The sequence below is a fragment of the Populus euphratica genome, unplaced genomic scaffold (assembly GCF_000495115.2).
Source record: "Populus euphratica unplaced genomic scaffold, PopEup_1.0 scaffold17.1, whole genome shotgun sequence".
In the NCBI taxonomy this organism is placed as follows: domain Eukaryota; kingdom Viridiplantae; phylum Streptophyta; class Magnoliopsida; order Malpighiales; family Salicaceae; genus Populus; species Populus euphratica.
In genome coordinates, this window is record NW_011499884.1 from 1,225,340 (window position 1) to 1,245,994 (window position 20,655).

Sequence of the window (20,655 nt, forward strand, 5' to 3'; positions counted from 1 at the left end):
CACCCCCCCCCCCCCCCCCGTAGGTTTCTAGATTGGGGCTAGGATGTGGAGGACTTTCTGGACTTCTGAATGCTCCTCTCTCTCTCATGAAGATGGATGTTCCCTTATAACGCAAGCATTTCTTAGGGGTGTAACCTTCTTTGATACAACTAATGTCCATGGGAAAGATTATGATAATGTGATAATGATTGGCAAGGTATATTTTTTAATTTGCTCTTGAGATGATGGATATTTTCATGAAGCATGTAAACCTACTGCTTAATTCTTACTCACATTTCCTTGTGTAGATTCTAACTCCTCGTAACTGCACATGCATTTGATAGCATGTCATAAAGTGATGATAAAACAAACTTCAATAAATATGTCAATGTAAGCAATGAGTTCAATGGGGTCTAAAACATGATTCACAGGTTTGATGTGGGTTGAAAGATTTTGATTGCAGATGTGTTATGTATCCAATTTCTCAAGAGTTTGATTGTAGATGATGGGCTATATATGTGCTTAATGTTGTCTAAACAAACATATCATGCTGAGATAGGCATGTCATAAGATATCCCGAGCAACATTAGTCCTGACTTCAATGCAAAAATTTAATTTTGATCAAGAAAGTTGATGTTCTGTATAATTTTTAGGCTTTGAAGCAGCTTCTAACAAAATTTGGAATTACACTGTGTGAGGATTTCCAATTTGGATCCAAGGGTACCCCTGAATATGCTCGAGAATTCTGTGAAGCTAGTCTTACGCCACTTGACATGGACTATTTTGATCTTTTATTACCAGCATCGCGTGGATGCTTCAGTACCAATAGAGGATACTGTGACTATCAACAGAAAATGTCTTAGCAGCATAGCAGTATAAATTTAGCTTGGTAAATTGGTCACTCATACACTTGTATTAATTCCAGGCACTTCCACATCCGCGGTTTGTGGAGGAGGATCTGCAGAAGAACAAAATCCTATAGCCAACTTGGCTACAAAGCACAGCTGCACCCCTCCTCATCTAGCACTGGCATGGCTTCTTCATCAGGGAGACGACATAGTCCCCATCTCTGGCATATGAGCCCTCTACTGCATTCTAAAATTGCCCTCTTCTCGTGTTTATGTATGTGGATTCTTTTGTTTGGTTTATTCAGTGAAAATGATACCTTATCCATTAGTACAGTTTGACAGATATACTGTGCAAGAGAGAAAATTTGGACTACATGTTTGTCAACTTGCTGTTTAATGAACATGGTTCCGGTTGTTTTTGAGATCAATAGTAAGAAACTCTTGGCATATAGCAGAACCTGTCACTGTCAGGATCTTTCATTCCCAGAAATTGCAACACATTAGATAAACAAGTTTAGCCTTTGATCATACTTGGGTATTGACAAAAGCATAGACGAAGAAATTGGAGTGCAATTGGATTTGAATTGAACTGCCAGTCACACGAGATGTAGAAGGAATGGGAGATGATGACCATAAATGTTAGCAGATAGCTTTTGGAACTGGATTAAGGGAAGTTTTATACAGCACCTTCAAATTCTGATCATGCTTCTCTGACATTAGAACCGTGGTATAACATGAGAAACTTCGACAAAGGTTGTTTCCGCATTAAATATGTTCGTTACTTCTTCTCAAGTATATTTATTTGTGTCAGGTCAAATAAAAAAATATCATTGAACTGTGAAGCATAGAAAACTACATGCAGCTTACAAATTTTCTTGACTAAAAGCCATTGATGAAGAGACAAGCAAGGACTCAGTTGCACGCATCTAAACAACGCAGAGGCAAATTGCGATGCTAGTAGAGGCCCGTTTGCCGAGCATATGTAGACGCGCTGCGTTATGCTGGAGTACAATTATAGAGCAAAGTTTACAAAATATTCAATCTACTAAGGAAGTTTAAACTTGAACAATCTTGTATCACAAGACCTAACAACAAAAGCATGATCTCATGAATCAACGCCCGCTAGAGATGTTTAAACTAGTCACGACTCGCAAGTGCATCATTCATGTACCTGTTTTCAGTTTGAATCCGCGCTGTATAGAAGCACTTGTCAAATAACTGGAATCCATATTTTATTCATTATTCCTTTTCCCCGACTATACTTGGAAACCTGGAATATGGATAGCATAGCATCCTCCCTTATTCATTACATGGTGCATCTCAATTTTCATATATATATATATATATATATATGGGGGGAGGGAGGGTGGTGGGGGGTCCTCTACAGTGTTCCAAGCATATAAACAGGAAAGAATGAGAAGAATACATTACCACTACTTCATGTATTTTGTACTATTTACATAACCACTAAGTATGAACATTAATGGGGAGATATATAATGCTGCACCCACTACAGGTCGAGCAGTACCCTGTGTTCATTCAGATTCATGTTTTGAAATTTACTTTGATCATCCCCGTCATCATTTGGTTTCTGCAGCAAAGCAAAGCAAACTGTCAATCTAAAGAAGAAGCATGTAAAAAACTTGAATGAAGTCTTGAATTAAGAGGGAAATAAATCAAAATGAAGTCTTGAATTGTGTATTACTTCCTTCAAAGCCAACAAAGATTAGTTGCTCAAAACACTGTAATTACAAAAACTAGACAAACAAGCAAACGAGTATGTCTGCTGGTATTTGTCTCCATAAACCTCCTTAAGGGCCTGTTTGTTTCTGCATTTTGAAAGCGCTTTTGAAAAAATTTGAAAATTTTTTATTTTTTTATTAACTTCAAATTAATATGTTTTTAGTGTTTTCAAATCATTTTGATGTGCTGATGTTAAAAATGATTTTTAAAAAATAAAAAAACATCGTTGGCATGCATTTTGGCACGAAAAGCTATTTGAAAAGCAACAGCAACCACACTTCCAAACAGGCTCTAAGTTGTTTTCAATTATATTATAGGAGATTAAGAAAATTTTGCAAGCATAAGCTTCCCAAGAATTTGTTGGTTTGATAGTTTGTTTCTTCTTCTTCTTTTATCATTTTGAGTATCCGTAGAGGATTTCACTGAAGATAAATGCAGAATAAAGTAGTCAAACAGCAACCAAGCAAACTATCTAGCTAGTCTATCATTCAAGTAGGCAGGTGAAATCACCTTGCCAAGCGAAAAAAAGAATTACTTCACCACAGAGACATGGGAAGTTCCTCTCTTGTTCCTTCTTTCATGTGAAGTATCAGCAACCCCATTTATCATTCTTATATCTGAATTCTACCCAAAACAGCACTTTTCCGTCAGATGATGTTTAAAAAGTACCCTATCCTAACCTGTCTAGTTGGATTCTCACAGCCTCCCTTGCAAGAAATCCTGTCAAAATTAGAGGAAGCCACCCCCCACCATAGAATTTTACAGAAAAAACTAAAACCTCCAAATTTCAGAGGCCATGAATGGGTGCTCGTCTCCCATATTTTGGCAAGTCTTTCAAAAAATTGGGTTATTTTTAAAGAGATTAACAGAATAATTAAGGTTGTAACTAGTAACTAGAGAGGAAGCCGCCCCCTATAGATTTTTACAGAAAAAACTAAAAACTGTTTATAAAGAGATTAGAAGAAGAATTAAGGTTGTAACTAGTAACTAGTGAGTGCTTCTGGTTGATTAGTCATGAAAGCAAATCAAGAATTAGTGCAGCTTGACAAAGATTCCAACACTGAATAGAGAAAAAAGAAGAGATTGGTTTAAGAATGATAACTGATAGGGATTGAATGGAAGAGGAAAACATGGTTTCCGCTTGCTGTTTCCACAAACAGAACATTTGCCATGAAACTCAGGCTCAATAGCTCTCGAAAGATGAAACATTTGAAGAGCGGAAAGGATATGTAATAAAGATGGACTATAAGATCAACACGTTGATATCTTTGAAATTCAAAGCAAATCTAGAACTTGCCTCTATTGGCAGATCAACTGGAAACAGATTTATGGCACTGGGATCAAAGCTCAGTCCACTGAAAAGAGCACATGACAAAAACATAGTTATTAGTTGTATACCCAACTAGATCTAGCATGATTCTGAGCTAGGCAAGAGATAGAGGAACAGTACCGTTGAGATAAAGCAACACGCCAAATGTATGGTGTAAAGAACTCCTCTGGGTGACTCTCTTGTTCGTATGAGAAATGCAATTGAGTAAACATCTGTGAAATATAATAAATAAAAACACATTAAAATGTAAATAAAAAACATTTCAGACAATACATTCAAAGTTAGGCAAGGCTTCCGATTTCCAAAGTTATTTTAACCTTCATGCCTTCAACCCGCCATGATCGACAATTCATAATTATGAGTTGGAGGACTTTCTCCGCTGACCATTCACCATCATGTGTTTGGGAATCGATACGACTATTGAAAAAATCTAAAACCTACAAAGTCCAAAAGAGTCATATGCTATGAAACACAATCAGGTAGAGGAAAAGAGCGCTATCCAGATATTGAGAAAAGCTGATAGACTGACACAAAAACAACTGCCTAGAGTTCTGCTTTGATTTATACAGAAACATTGATGTTTACATACAAAAAACTACAAATGATAAATACCATGTAAATATTTTCAATCAGTTCACTGAAGCGTGGATGATTCTTGAATGGCTCAAAAACCTCTTGCCTGTGCATTATTGCATATACAACCTGCCAAAAAAAAAGAAATGAGCAGAAAAAGAGGGAAGGTGCATGATTGTTCTTGTAAAGGAAAAGGATTGCACATATCACTGGAAAAGGATTGCACATAACACTAACTATGCACATGAAATTATACCTCAGGATTGCGTGGCAAGGCATAAGTCAAAATTGCATTTAATATTTCGAGGACAATTCTCAAGAAGTCCGTGTAAATATGCAATTCTGCTGACTGCAATAAAAACAATCCAGTTTAGCTAACATGGAAAATAATTAAAAAAGTGGTAGCCTTCCATGGCATAATATCCCCACTATGAGAGTCATATCATAAACAAAGACCGTAATGACTACCAGATCTTCAGCAAGGCTGTCTTGCCCCAAAGAGCCACTCTTCCCCATTTTATCATCTATCCGTTCTGCAAGTTTGTTATACCTAAACATGCAATATCAAACAAACAAAAGATAATGCAAGAATACCAGAAAAGAAAAGTATGCTTCTAAGTTATCAAAGTAATAATGTAATGTGGTAAATGAAGAAGAAAAGAAACCAAATAAGAGTGACGTACTTGCGTGAGAGCATATAGAATAGGCTAACAAGTCTCTGTGATGCATATGCACTCAAATGATGAAAATGAGGAGCCATGTTTGCTAAAGTTGCAAGACAAGTTGTATGAAGATAGAGATCCTGTTACAAGTTTAAAATGTTACGAGAAGGCAGAGTGGAAGAAGTTTTTAATACATATATAACAGTTACAAGCAAACTAAGTAGATATGAATATACTAGAATCAATAGAAGAACATGGACTATTGTAGCAGAACCTAATAGATCTACTGTTGTGATAAAATATATGAGAACTTTGGTTTGTTTCAATATTAAAAGTCTACTGGATTTTACAACTTTCAAAACATGAGCCATGGCAGGCGGATATAACAACTTCAAGAGGGACACTGCAACAATTTGAACATGAATTAATTAGTTAAGTACTTTTAAACATACCCGCAGCTTAGATAGATTATACTTCACTGTTCTTATAAGAATTATGACCATTAGGGAACCAAGAGATGTTCGATGAAGAAGGTGTTCTTGATACCATGGAATGCTTGGCAGTACCTGTGGGAAAAGTACAAGGAAATAATAGCATAAGAAAAATAATACACATATTGGAAATAAGATTGAAAGTTAGCAAATGAAAGTGATTCTTACTATCTTGTGAATGCTTGCATTAAAAGATGAATCCTGACTAAGTATAAGAAGTATAATCAGCAAAATGTATATGTGATTGGACGTCCTCTTTGAAGCATTGTACAGCGTTTCCAGAATTGGCATTAACTGCAGATCTCATTGCGAAAAAACAGATTGTTAAGCCGCACTACAGCAATGTGACAGCAAAAGTAAATATCACATGCCAACACAAATATCAAGAAAACCTAAGAATCTTATTGATTTCAAGAGCCAGTTACATGCTAAATAACATGTCAAGCAAAACCTATTTGACTAAAATACACTCATTGCATAGCATATGCTTGTATATTCAAGAAACCGCATCAACATCCTATGACATTTATGAGGAATATGAAAATAAAGCAAAATTATCTTGAAGATTGTTTTGAACTACCACAGAAGAATATAATCACGGTTACTTAGCTCCCTTTATTTCTGCTCTCTACAATCATGTGATTGTAGATTACACTTGGTAAAATTTGCTAGAAGTACACTAGTAGCAGTCACCTTAGGCCCAAGGCTAAAAGATGCCACCTTCAAAATGGATTTAGCAGCATGGTTTATAATCATGGTCGTGGTCCTTTTTTTTTCACAGTTGCAGTTACAAGGTCATCAGGACCGCATAATGGTAGCAACCACTGGACATGAATTGTTTACAAATTTTAGAAACATGTCTTTGACTTCCATATTTTTAATAATTTTGCTAGAATGACAATGGTAGTCCCAACAAAATTTCTGACTGAAAACATAGTAGATGGTAAAAAAAAAATCAACAATTTCATCTAACGCATGCATAAATAATAGGTTATAGCAAGAGTTTGTATGATAAAAATGTAAAAAATTGACAAGTTTCCAGTGTGGTGGCCACAGCAACTGTGATGATCATAAAAACTAGAACCTTGGGTAGTAGCAACAAAGCTTACCAATTCCATTATGTAATGAATGTAATCTGCTTAGTCAGTGCCTATACTTTCATATGGTAATGCCTTAGGGTTCAAAATTTTGAAAAAAAATTTTTGTTTCTTTACAACAAGCAGGAAAAAGATTGAGCTGATATTTCATACCAATGTATCCAGATCCGTTCGCACTAAAACATACTCCAAAAAGTCAGAGTTTCCATGCACCAATGTGTAAAGCAATAGGACTGCAGTTTCATCAGCCAAGCACCTGCAGAGGGAGAACATGTTAGGAAATACTTCAAGAGATAGAGACGGGTTATGCCTGTTCCTATATAAAGACTACAGTAAAGTCCTTCAAGAAGTTATAATTTTTTTTATTAAAATATCTAGCTACAACAACCTTTGGCAACAAAAAATTCTGAATGCCTTTCTCGGATATGTCTCTAGATAGATTGGGGGATGAAACTTTCAAACATTGTTACTTGGACAATGAAAATTGGAGCAACCAAGCAAGCAGCGTTAGAGCAACAATGATATTACAAACCAAGTGTCAATGAGCTTTTTGTTTCCTTTTTTGTTTTTGTTTTTCTTTTGTCTGGGTACCCACACATGCATTTGCATGTATATATCCAATCTAATGAAAACACTAGTATAACTCAAACTAAAGAAATTATTCTCATCATGGAGGTAAAAGAGTAAGATATTTACATGCCAAGAGTATCAAACAGAGATGCAAATGGCAATCTCACATGTGACCCACTGTGCGCGTTCCCCTCGATATCTACACGATCAACTGAAAGCATGGTACTATTCAGCAAAATGGCAACAACCTACAGCATGCCAAAGCAATTTGAAAAAGAAATTGGCAAAAAGAAGATCTCACATTCTATATCCCTTGCATTTTCCAAGGCTCTGCAGTAAGGATTGTCAGAGAAGTATGTTTTTCCTTTGGAAAGAGAATCTGAAGCGGCACTGTCATCACTTCTGTCTGTCAGGGACTCATCACCCACAACACACTTATGATAATAATTAAGTATAAGCAGCACATTAAGACTGCCGTCTGCCAATGGATTTCTTGAGCCATCACCAGTTGAACTGACCAAATAATTGAATGGCAATAAAACAAGAGTGGCTGCAAATCAAATATATAATGTCAACAGAAGCATTGATGGAAAAAGAAAAAGAAAAACCAAAGAATTGTCACTGAGTTTCAAATAGTATTCTTGAAACCCTTGGCTTGAGAAAATGATATACAAAAGCTAACAAAAGCATGCAAATCAAATTGAGAAAAAAAGATGGAGAAGTATATGCTCCACTTTAAACAAAGGGAAAAATTACAATGCAATGACAATGATAGCCTCGGTGTTGGTCTGATAAATATGGCCCAATTTAAAAGCATGCAGCAAGCAATGCAAATGAGACAATTGAAAAAGATAGTAAATAGATACCAGAAAGTTCCACATATCAGACCAGTGTGGTTCAAGCCTTTTGTAGATGAGAAAACTAACTAGTTCAAGACTATTAAAATAAAATAAAATAAAATAAAAAACAACTCTAAAAGAACATCATACCAGCTGCAGAACTAACTCTTTGCAAAACTCCAGGCTGACTCCCGCCAGAAAACAGTGGGTATGATGCGCTGTTATATGGGATACGAGGTCGTGTTATATAATTAAGTAGCAATCTCCGAACAACCAAACCAACCAAAGAACTTTCCTGCAAATTATGGAAGGCATACATGATAAGTTTGAAAGATCTGAAGAATGCAGAATTTAGAGCAAGAAATTAAGTAAATTTCATCCACTAACCTGAGCCATTGCTGCATCAATAAAAGGGTTCATATCAGTTGGTCCTGGTGCTGGCCCGTAGAGAAGTTGGGTTGACATTGCAACAAGCATGAAATTCAGTAACTCGTGATGTAGAAGGTATGTCTTCGGACTTGTAACAAAAATAATACATTTTAGAAAAGCAAATTCCACGAAATCTCAATCTGGTAAACATGGTGAGAAATACATGGTGTACCTTACTTCTACGGAACCAATAAAGTTAAGCACATTATGCATGACAAGACTCTCGATGTTTTGATCTGCACATATGGAAACCCAAAATTCAGGCCTACAATGATTTACTAGTACTGGAAAGCATAGCTGTCAAACAAACAATTCAATAAAACTGAAAGCAGAGAGTCTAAAGTACATAGACTGGCATCCTTGGGAATTGGATAAATAAATTCCAACAGTCAGACACCAAGCATTATCCCCAAATTACACCTTGAAAGTCCAGAAATTTAAATCCAACTTACCTTTAACCTCCATCACTTTCCATCATTTAATGTTTGAGGATGTGTAGCCAGCCACAAAGGCAGAGTTCAGCAGTTGTTCACTCAGATGTTTAACTTAACTAAACTTTCAGAAACTTCTATGGAAATTGCATTTATTTGCATAATAAGCTTCATGCAAATCTAGTTTTCACCCGTAACTAGGAAACAATTGCGTGCATTAGGAAAGCTTAATTTCAAATGTTACAATAAAAGTGCAGCTTATCGGCATCCGCATTGCTATTAGATTATTTTCCTTTGAAGCAAAGATGGCTAGACAACATCCCATTTAAATCATGAAAGAAAACAGGCTAAACACTTATGTTGCCAGATGCTTTGAAACAAAGCTACTCCCTGCCACCGGCTCCAATTTGCACTAGTTACCAAATCATAATGACATCAAAATGCCGGCCGGCGGCTAATAAAATATTTTATGTAACAAAATAAAGTACCTGTTTTGAAACCATTCGATGCTGGTTCGCTCTCATTCAATGACAAATGAAATTCCTCGATGCTATTGCTTCGAGCATTTTCGATTAAATACTTTAAAAAAACTGATGAAATGTACACCGCATTAACAGCCTTATCATAAACTTCCGACGGGGCACCGGAATTCGAAACACACTCTTGCAAACACCACGATAAGTGAATCAGAATCTTCGTTAGATGCCTTGTATTACAATTATTTTGTGCTGCACACAGAATAAGAACAGAACAAAATATTAAAAACAAAAATACATAATCTCTATAATTATCAAAGCATTGCAGATCCAATAAACAGACAAGCAACGACACTAAGAACGTAATTAAGAGATAAATATGCAAATAAAGCAGTAGTAATTAAAGAAAAAATAGATCCTATAATGCAGAATTAGGCACGGATGAAGAAGAGAGGTTTGGTGATGAACTGACCGAAGAGCTTGCAGGCTTCTTGAACACGGTGAGTAGGCCAGTGGAGATTGAGAGGGAGTTCGAGAAGTTTCTGCCAGAAGTCAGAACCTATAGGAAACGTCTTCTCACCGACAAATGAACCGATCAAATAATCGGCCGTGTCCTGAGGGCGAGCGCCGGAGAGACGCGGCGTAGAAGGCACTGCTCCCATTGGAATTATTGAGTCGGTCGTGTTGAAGAGTGCTGAGTCAACTTTGGTTACAGAGCGAGTCCGCCGATCTCAATTGGTTAGCATCGTAGAGATGGAGAGTGAGGGAGTTATGGTGATTTCGGATCTGTCTGGCTTTTTAGAGAAAATGTAAATGGAAATGGATACTGAGAATTATATTGAGGTGTGCTCGTGAAGGGAGGGAGGAGCTTAGGAAGGAAGTTTTTGAAGAAATTTTATTAAAGGGGTGAATGGACTTTGGCAGCTATTTTTGTTTTTGGGTTTTATCTCGGAACGATTATGATGGCTCGTTCGTTTTAGTGATTTGACTGACCTGTCCTCCCAGTTTTTATTTAGTTTTCAAATGCGTATTTTGTTTTAGATGTTTTCTTCAATTTAAGTTTATAATATATTTATTTTCATTTTTCTTTTAAAAAAATATAATAACCTCACAGATCAGATTTGGTAATTAAAGAGAACAAAGGTGTTCTGTTTTAGTTGTTTTCTTTAAATTAATTTGACTTACCCGGCAAGATTATGTAGGGTTAACCCCATTGCTGCTCCAAATTAAACTAAAAAAAAGTAAATGAATTGTGGTTATAGTTTTTTTTTTAAAAAATTATTTAAAAATTATTTTTAATATTCGCCCATTAAAACAATTAAAAAAATTTAAACACTATTTTATAACAAAAATAAATATTATTTTTTTAAAAAAATAAATTAAAATAAATTTTTATCTTCAACGTATTAAAACAATCTAAAAATATAAAAAAATCAAAATTTTGACAAACAAACAGCCAGCCAGCGGGTAGAGAGGCTCTTTCCTCTCTCTGAATAAAAAAACAGAGGAGAATTTAAGGGCACCCTTTCCATAAGGAGGGAGGCTGTACCATGTGTGTGCCTTAACCTTGTTACGGGCACCAAAAGAATTAACGGAACGGATCCATGCCACGAGAGGGTGGGGCATTTAAGTCTTTGTATAAAATTGGAAGGTGAAGTATCCCTATTAATCGCAGTTTTGTTGTCATTTGCACACTGATTTTTGATTCGTCCGCAGCAGCCCCTGGAATCTGCTAAATACTATCCTACAAACAATTTTATTTTAATTAGTTCACTATTTTACCCGTAACCAGGAGAGTTAGCTTTTAGGTTATAGGAAGAACTCTTGGTTGGTTCAGTACTCACTGCCTTTCAGTTTTTGTGAAGCGAATTTCATGCCAATTGAAAATGTTTTTACACGTGTATTTCCTTTACTTTTTGGTGTTCGTCACGTTAATTGATCCCGCCAATCCCTTTTCTGTATGGCTTTTTAGTGTTTTTCATTTTCTTTCCAGTTAATTATGTGATGTTTATTAAGACGGTTTAATGTAAAAGTGTTTTTTAAGTTATTTTTTATTTAAAAATATATTAAATTAATATGTTTTTATAATCTTATGTATTAATATAAAAATAAAATATATATAATAAAATATAGTCTTAATAAATTTTTAATTAAAAACACACCATTCACTAGGGGGTATTTAGAAGAATATTAGAAGTTACTTTTCAAAATAATTTTTATTTATAAATATATTAAAAAATAATTTTTATATTAATATATTAAAAAAATTTAAAAATTCAAAAAATTGCAATACTTTAAATGAACTACAAAACCAAACACTCTTATATTATTAGACCTTGTTTATTTTTGTGATTAATAAAGATTTGTATAAAAAATTAAATATTTTTATTTTAAATTAATTTTTCATATGTATTTTTAGGTTGTTCTGGTATATTAATTTAAAAATTAAAAAAATATTTTAATATATTTAAAAATTAAAATTATTTTAAAAAGCATTAGCTGATGATCGAACCACAAGCAAGTTCTGGATACACACTTGTGATGCTGCGTTGGACGTGCCACCAGTGTATGTCCACATAAATTTCATCACCATTGACCTGGAGTTTTGTGACTCTGGGATTGACTCGACTTTCGGGAAGTGTGCTCTACATGTAGGAAAACGATTCCGTGTCTTTTAATAATACACGATGAAGTTAAGTTGAATAAAAAAAGGTCAATCTATCTGCCCGGCTTCTTGAATCTCTTTTATAACATGTATGCGTAGACATCACATGCATAGAATTTACATGAGAGAAAATGCATACACGACGTGTAATTTTTGTTGTTATTATTTTGGATTTTATCTATGGATGTGGGGTTCTTGATAGCTCGATTTGAGGTGCTTCTAAGTTATAATGATACTTCTTCTTTTTCTTTTTTCTTTTTTTTTTTTGTTGAAACCACAAATTTCTCCTGACTGAGGGACTATTTAGGAATGGTACAATTTGTGTTTTTAAAAATTCTGAATTTTATTTTTAAAATTAATATTTTTTATTTGTTTTATCATTTTAATATATTGATATTAAAAATTATTTTTTAAAAATAAAAAAAATATTATTTTAATATATTTTTAATTTAAAATTACTTTAAAAACAACCATAATCATATCTGAACATAACCTTAGCAATAAAATAGCTCAAATCAAATATTTTTATAGCAAGACAAGATTATTCTGATATGCATTATTCATGTGTGATAATTAAAAGATTCATCTGACATATGTTAAGTAAAACACTATGCATGATGGCATCATGAATCCCCTCTGACTTGCTGTTTATAATGGTTTCTTTTTTTTTTATTTGGTTTTTACAGGACTAAAATTAAAGTTAATTTAGACTAATTTGAAAGGAGATGGTGAAATTAAAAAATATCAACCCAAAGTGAAAAATAAATAAAGGATATTAATGGCTTTTTCAAACTTTGAGAAGAAATACCTATTTTGCTCTTGAACACAAAACAAAAAAACAGGGCAATTATATTTGTTTGCTTTTACAATAAAAAATTAAATAATCATTTTATTATTAGATTCAAATTTTTTAAAAGCTCTTTACGATGACTTTTACATTTTTTATTTTTTTATTTTTAAAGAACAATAAAATAATTTGCATTCCCTTAAAAGTGAGATTTTCTATAGCTTACATTTTGAGCATTTTCGTAATTGCAATCTTTTTTTCTTTTTGTTTTTTTGTCATGGCAAGGTTGGTTTATGAGTGGTTTTGTAATTTGATATATTCAGCTATTATTAAATAAAATTTGTTATATTATTAAAAAATAGTTCCATGCATGAGCACGTGACAACTCTTATATTTGAATGACATGTATAGCTAAGTTCAATGATCACGTGTCACCTTTTATAATGGTATTTAAATTATATCAATGTTATTTTGATATTGAAGTGACATATGTGGTCAATAAAAATATAATTTGATACCAGCAATATCTTTATTTGTTTTCCATCCCCCTTAATTTCCGTATATTTTCTTTTAAATTTTTAAAGTTGTCCTTCATTTTTTTATTCTTTTCATATTTAATCTAGATTTTTAATTATTATTTATTTTATTTTAAATAGTCTATAAAATTGAAATTCCTTTTAAATGTCACCCCCTTCAATTTGTTTTTTCAAATTCAAACCTTATTTTTTTAATTATTATTTGTTTTGTTAGAAATAAGTTTTAAAATTAATTTTTTTCATAGTTTAATTCCACTTATATTTTTTTCGTATCAAATTTGATCTATGTTCCTTTTATTTTTTTACCTTGCTGATTGATCTATGTTCCTTTTATTTTTTTACCTTACTGATTTTTTTTTTTTAATTTCATCATTCAACATCAAATTGATTGGAATTGAGTTCAAGTTTAGGATTTTATAAACTGCAAGTTTTAAAGATTAACATAAAATTTTATTTATTTTCTTTCTATATTATTTTTTATTACGTTTAAAAATAACTTGGGTTATTGTAGTTCTTTTTATTTTTCATTCTTTATTGGATTTATTTGGCAAGTTTTATAAATTAATTTTTTATTTTATATTTTTAACATTAGATTAGTTTTAATTATTATTTTTTTATCTTTTCATTTAACATTGAGTTGTTTTATAGTTGAGTTTCATGATATTATTCAACTCGCTTTCATTAATGATTTTTTTTATCTTTTATTGGCATAAATTGTCATTTAATTAGATAAAAATTTTACTATAAGAAACAAATTTATTAAACATAATCTAGTACATGGTTCATACTACGAGATCAAATATTTAAATATTAATTATTTCTTAGCTAAATATCAATTTAATTAATTAAATATGTGTACAAATATTTTGATATGTAATTGATAATTTTTTTATTTCAAAAAATACCTTAAAAAAACCTATATATTATTTTTTTACAAAATAAATATTCTTCCGGAGATAAATCATGAGTCAAATAATTATTTCTATACATACTCGTAGTTTGTTGCATAATCATTGTAATAAAAATGAGAATAAATCACCCCGAAGCTTGGACAATATAAAAACCTTTCTATCCAAATTATTAAATTCAGTCAACTAGTCTTTTTTGATGCTATTTTTCCATAATTTCAAAAAACACTCCATTAAACTTACTTGTAATTTTGCCTGTTCTATTTTTTTCTTGTGTTATTTTATTTTTTAATGTAAATTGAAGGTTAGATACAAATAAGTTTTGGATCATCTTAAATCAAGGTTTTCATGTAATCTAACTAAGATGGAGGGACACATTATCTTTTACATCAAATTATATCTTCTTTCAGGCTAATTAGAAGAACAAGTGCACAGGTAGTTTTATCTCATGTTTAAAGCATTCAGGGTAAAATTTATACAGTCAAAAAAGTTTAGGATTCAATAAAAATAAAGGCATTCATTTGGAGCAAATTTGAATTGTTATAATTTTTCAAAGCATTTTTATTTTTATAATCTTGGTATTTAGAAGTGTAGCAGTAATTACAGTTTAAAATAATTTTTATTTAAAAATATATTAAAATAATTTTTTTATTTTTTAAAAAATTATTCTAGATATCAACACATCAAAATAACATAAAAATTTAATAAAAATATTAAAATTTTTAAAAATATAATTTTAATTAAGTTTATTTTTTTTAAATATGTGATCAAAAAAATAATAAAAAACATCTGATATCAATATAAGTTATGCGTTTTTCCTGAAGGGAAAAATTGTTTAATTATGACATAATTTATATATTTTTAATAAATCATGTATAATTGTGTTTTATATTTTAACTTTGTAAAAAATAAAATAAATTATTTTTTATTTATTATATATATAAAAATCCATCCTGCGACATTTTTAACAAAATATATATTTTAAAATTTATTTTAAAACCATTAAAATTAAAAATATTTTTTTAAAATCTATTTTTGTTATAAACGACAATTACAAAAATTAACACAGTGCCAAATATATAGATTTATGAATTACTAGTGTTAGATAGTTTTGGACGATGGATCTATACGGAACTTGGGTTGTGCTGTCGGCGGGTAAAGACATTAAGATAACCTTCGGAGGCTGAGCTAATCATGGGTCCTTTTTGGCACTCAGGATTCTAGAAGCGTCCGGTTAGCATGACGTTTGTTCCAAATTTGAATATCCTCATGTAACGGATATTTTTCAAAGTTTGTTATTTCGTGATTTCCTTTTTGCAGGTAACTAAATGATCGCGACTTGTCGTGGATCCACTATAAGAACCTATTTTAATTCATTAAGTTTCTATAAAAAAAATTAAATTCTACAAATATTTTGCATGAAAAAACTAAACAAATGAATTGCTACTCAAATTAATAAATTATAAAATCTATATTATCAAGATGTTTTTTTTCCGATTCTCCCGTAAAAAAATTTTAATCACATATTTTTTAAATTTATTAGATTATACTATTTAAAGTGTTTGTAATTATGAAATAAAATTTTTAAAAATATAATTTTAATTACATTTATTTTCTTTAAATATGTAATAAAAAAATAATAAAAAACATCTGATATTAATATAAGTTATGCGTTTTTTCTCAAGGGAAAAACTGTTTAATTATGATATAATTTATATATTTTTAATAAATCATGTATAATTGTGTTTTATATTTTAACTTTGTAAAAAATAAAATAAATTATTTTTTATTTATATAGACTTGTTTTTTTTATTTATTTTATATATAAAAATCCATCCCGCGATATTTTTAACAAAATATATATTTTAAAATTTATTTTAAAACCATTAAAATTAAAAATATTTTTTTAAAATCTATTTTTGTTATAAACCACAATTACAAAAATTAACACAGTGCCAAATATATAGATTTATGAATTACTAGTGTTAGATAGTTTTGGACGATGGATCTATACGGAACTTGGGTTGTGCTGTCGGCGGGTAAAGACATTAAGATAACCTTCGGAGGCTGAGCTAATCATGGGTCCTTTTTGGCACTCAGGATTCTAGAAGCGTCCGGTTAGCATGACGTTTGTTCCAAATTTGAATATCCTCATGTAACGGATATTTTTCAAAGTTTGTTATTTCGTGATTTCCTTTTTGCAGGTAACTAAATGATCGCGACTTGTCGTGGATCCACTATAAGAACCTATTTTAATTCATTAAGTTTCTATAAAAAAAATTAAATTCTACAAATATTTTGCATGAAAAAACTAAACAAATGAATTGCTACTCAAATTAATAAATTATAAAATCTATATTATCAAGATGTTTTTTTTCCGATTCTCCTGTAAAAAAATTTTAATCACATATTTTTTAAATTTATTAGATTATACTATTTAAAGTGTTTGTAATTATGAAAGTGATAATGATTTAAAATATTTTTTATTTAAAAACATATTAAAATAATTTTTTTAAAAAAATTATTTTTGATATCAATATTAAAATGATCTAAAAATATTAATAAAAATTAATTTTAAATAAAAAATTTAAAAGTTAAAAAATTATGATTTACACCGAATTCTTCAAAGACATCTAAATTGTGGCATGAGAATTTTAAGGTTGTAATATACGCAATTCATGATTACAAAACATTTTTTATTATATTCATGATGAAAACAGTAACGTTTAACTATAAACTCATTGCAGCTGACGTGCTATGTTCGACTGTCTTCTTTCATTAAATTTAATTAGAGTTTAAAATACATATGAATATTTTTTTCAATTTAGTTTATGAATTTCTTATAATTAAATATACTATTTAATCTAAAATGTAATCAGTATAAATATTATGTAAACTATACACAGTATATAAATTGATCAACTATTAATTATAACATAAATATCTAGTGTGTTTTTTGAAACGCATGTCATTAAAAAATCATGTATAATAATATTGATACACTATACATGAAAAAACAAGATTTTAAATGAATTATAATTAAAATTGCAAAGATTCAATAGAAAACAAAATAATAAAGATCAAAAGAATAAATAATTCATCTAGGTCCTGAAACTGAAAACAAACAGCTCAAGAAATCAAAATCAGGATGTAATCACAAATATGCAAAATATATGAATGAAATAATATCTTCTCCAAATAATAAAGACCAAAATTCATTTTTATATAAACTTTATGCCTGTTCTAAGCCTCAACCCAAAACACCATTTACATATCTATTTAGAATATGTTTAGAATTGTATTTTAAATAGTATTTTATTAATTTTTTAATATTTTAAAATTATTGTGATATGTTAATGTTAAAAATAGTTTAAAAATAAAAAAAATATTAATTTAATATATTTCTAAATAAAAAATATTTTAAAAAATAATTAACGACATACTTCGACTCCTTAACAAACACCTTAGATGTTGACTCTCATAAAATTGTTCCCTTCCTCCTGACTTACGTTAAGCATAAGGTAGCATTTGTATAGGGTAAAAAGAGGGATGAATTGTTATAAGAATAGTTATTACAGAAGAATAAAATTAGTGTAAAAGTTATTTTTAAGATTTTTTGATATATCCATAAATTGAAGGGTTTGATATTGGTGGAAAGTGAGAGAGAAAAAATAAATTATTAGCAATGATTAATGAAAAACAATTAAAAATTAATTTGACGTGTGTTTCAAGGGGGAAAAAACAACATTCTTCAACTCCTTACCAAACACCTAAAATGGGCTCATTCTCCAACTTCATGAAATATATCAAAATTGATGGATTAAAAAGAAAGAATCGGAGAGGAGGAAATCCGAATTTCGGATGATCGTTTGTGATCTCTGTACAATCTTGGACCCAGTTTTTTTGTCAACAATATGATGTTGAAAACCCAACTAGCTAGAATCATGCCGAACTTTAAAGTCGTTGAAAAGATATACCATGGACCGGGCTTGGTCTAGTTTATAAATAACCGGAGGCTGGGTTCAACCTGCCTGTGAAAGTGATGCGTGTAAATAATCTCGGCAAAAACTACAGGAGGGAGTTTGATACGGAGGCACTCGGGGTGTTTTTGAGAAAGTTACTCGAGATGTTAAAGATTTGTGCTTGATGGTTTTTAAAGTATTTTTAACTTAAAAATATATATAATTTTTTTTTTAAAAAAATATTCGTCAAAATAATTAAACATATTAATTTAAAATAAAAATATTAATTTTTTAAAATAATTTTAAAACTTAAAAATAAACAGAACTTTATTAATCTTGTAATATATCTCAATTTTATAATAGGATAAATACTCCTAAATTAGTCAAGTTTTTCTTATTAGTTTGACCATCTCATCTCACTCTTGATCGCATCAACATGGAGACACGGTTAAGACGAGACTGGGCCAACTGTAATGCGAAATTTCAACTTACAAGGCAGGAAGTTAAGAATGCTTGGTCCAAACTGGTCAAGAGTGGGTTTCGGCGGCTTTAACTGACCAACCCCACAGCAGACTTTTTTCTTTATTTGTTTGTCAATAAAAGCTAACAAGGTCAAGTATTAAATACCAATTAGAAATTAAAAAAAATAAAAGAAGCGAAGTTATTAATTTATACGTAAGAATGGATCAATAACCCAACAATTAGATTTTAAGGTTTATATTCATGTATCCAAGCACTTGTAAGTATCAAATTACGAAAAGATCCATACCTCTTCACTGACCAGATCATTTTTCCAGGGGAGAAGTTGACATTCACGCCAACGAGATCTGGGAGTTTGTGGGTTTCATTTCATAAAAAAAAGTTAATTACAAAAATGCTCTTAATCTATAAAATCATTTTCAGTTTTAGCCCTCATATATCTATGGATTGAATCAATAGTTTCAACCTTGCTCTTTCATTCGAATTCCATCCAGATCAGCTAATAGATCTTAGATGATTAGAGAAGGTAGAATAAAAGGTATATTAAACTAAAAAATACATGTTTCCGACATTAAAGAAATCATTCTTCTACCAACGTCAACAAAAACCCATCTAAGTTAAATAATAATGATGTTTTTTTAATGAAAAAGAATAACAATAACTTTCCACGTAATTGCAGCTGGGATTTTTGTTAATGTTGTTGAAAATTATTTCCTAAAGTTTAAAACATTTTTATCTATTTAAATAATGGGTTCTATTAACAAGTTTGGATGGAAGAGTGATGTTGAATATATTATGTACCCATAAGTGTAAAATTGACTCAATTACTTGATAAGGGGTAATATTGAAAAATACAACTAAGGATTTTTTCAATATTTACTATTACAAAGTTAATCTATCATATTGTCAGAACAAAAAACATGATGATTTTGTTAGGTTTGGAAATCCATGTAACTAATAAATATTTACGAGTCATTAAGATTAAGGTTTGGAAATCCATGTAACTAATAAATAATGCTAGACATTAAGATTAAAAAAAAAACCAGAATATTTACGAGTCATTGCATTAGTAAGAATTACCATTAAATCCCAAACTAAAATTATGATTAATATATATAGCTCATAATCCTTTTGAAGTATTTTCATATATTTTTTTATATAAAAATTATGAATCATATCTTCTAGTTTCAACTAGTATGGCCGTCAAAATCAGAAACCTCACACAATATTGAATGTACAAGAAGCCAAGAGCAATAGAACAAAGCGATCCGAATTCTGGGATCGGCGAACCCCGAACAAATAGCTCGCAATCGAATCCATGAATCGATCAAACAAGGCCAACGCCAAGTCATGTGAGCTGCAGCTTGTGTGTTGAATCGAAACGACTATAATTGCAGTGGTGAAACTATCCTCGTGTCCTGTAATTAACAAGATCTGTTAAAAAAATGTCTCCATGATGTAACTGTCGTGTATTATTATAAAATTATCTTTAATACCTCATATGATATTTCAAGTTTTTAAATTAATAAAATATATTGAATTCTTATCTCATCACCCTATTCCAACTACTGATTAAATTAATAAAATTATATGCATGCAATGTAATTACAAGTCTTTGTCAATTTCAAGCTTAAATAATTTTTATTTTAAAAAATATATTAAATTAAAATATATTTCACCCTTACAGGCAGAATTAAATAGAGTTTTGACAGGCCTGTTCCCGTTCTTTTCAGGCCCTTGGTACATGCCAACTATACTAGCTAGCTCATGTTCATGCACAGCATGTGCAATCCGTTCTCTTCAGAAGACAGAAAAAAAAAAAAAAAAGGCTGGGGGGGACCAAATCCAA

The 20,655-nt window shown here is 30.8% G+C and overlaps 1 protein-coding gene across 1 annotated transcript; it reads right to left on the reverse strand.

The window, feature by feature from the left end:
* Window positions 1-2,209: 2,209 nt before the first annotated feature.
* LOC105130015 (dyggve-melchior-clausen syndrome protein) lies at window positions 2,210-10,393 on the reverse strand. Its single transcript, XM_011032325.1, has 18 exons — window positions 9,941-10,393; window positions 9,481-9,720; window positions 8,734-8,797; window positions 8,520-8,649; window positions 8,283-8,427; window positions 7,595-7,843; window positions 7,420-7,504; window positions 6,877-6,979; window positions 5,795-5,920; window positions 5,588-5,701; window positions 5,157-5,275; window positions 4,942-5,023; window positions 4,730-4,822; window positions 4,513-4,602; window positions 4,218-4,337; window positions 4,021-4,112; window positions 3,868-3,925; window positions 2,210-2,418 (listed from the first exon to the last, which is right to left on the reverse strand). The coding sequence occupies exons 1-18, from the start codon at window positions 10,128-10,130 to the stop codon at window positions 2,338-2,340; spliced, it is 2,181 nt and encodes a 726-aa protein (XP_011030627.1). The 5' UTR covers window positions 10,131-10,393; the 3' UTR covers window positions 2,210-2,337.
* Window positions 10,394-20,655: the final 10,262 nt, after the last annotated feature.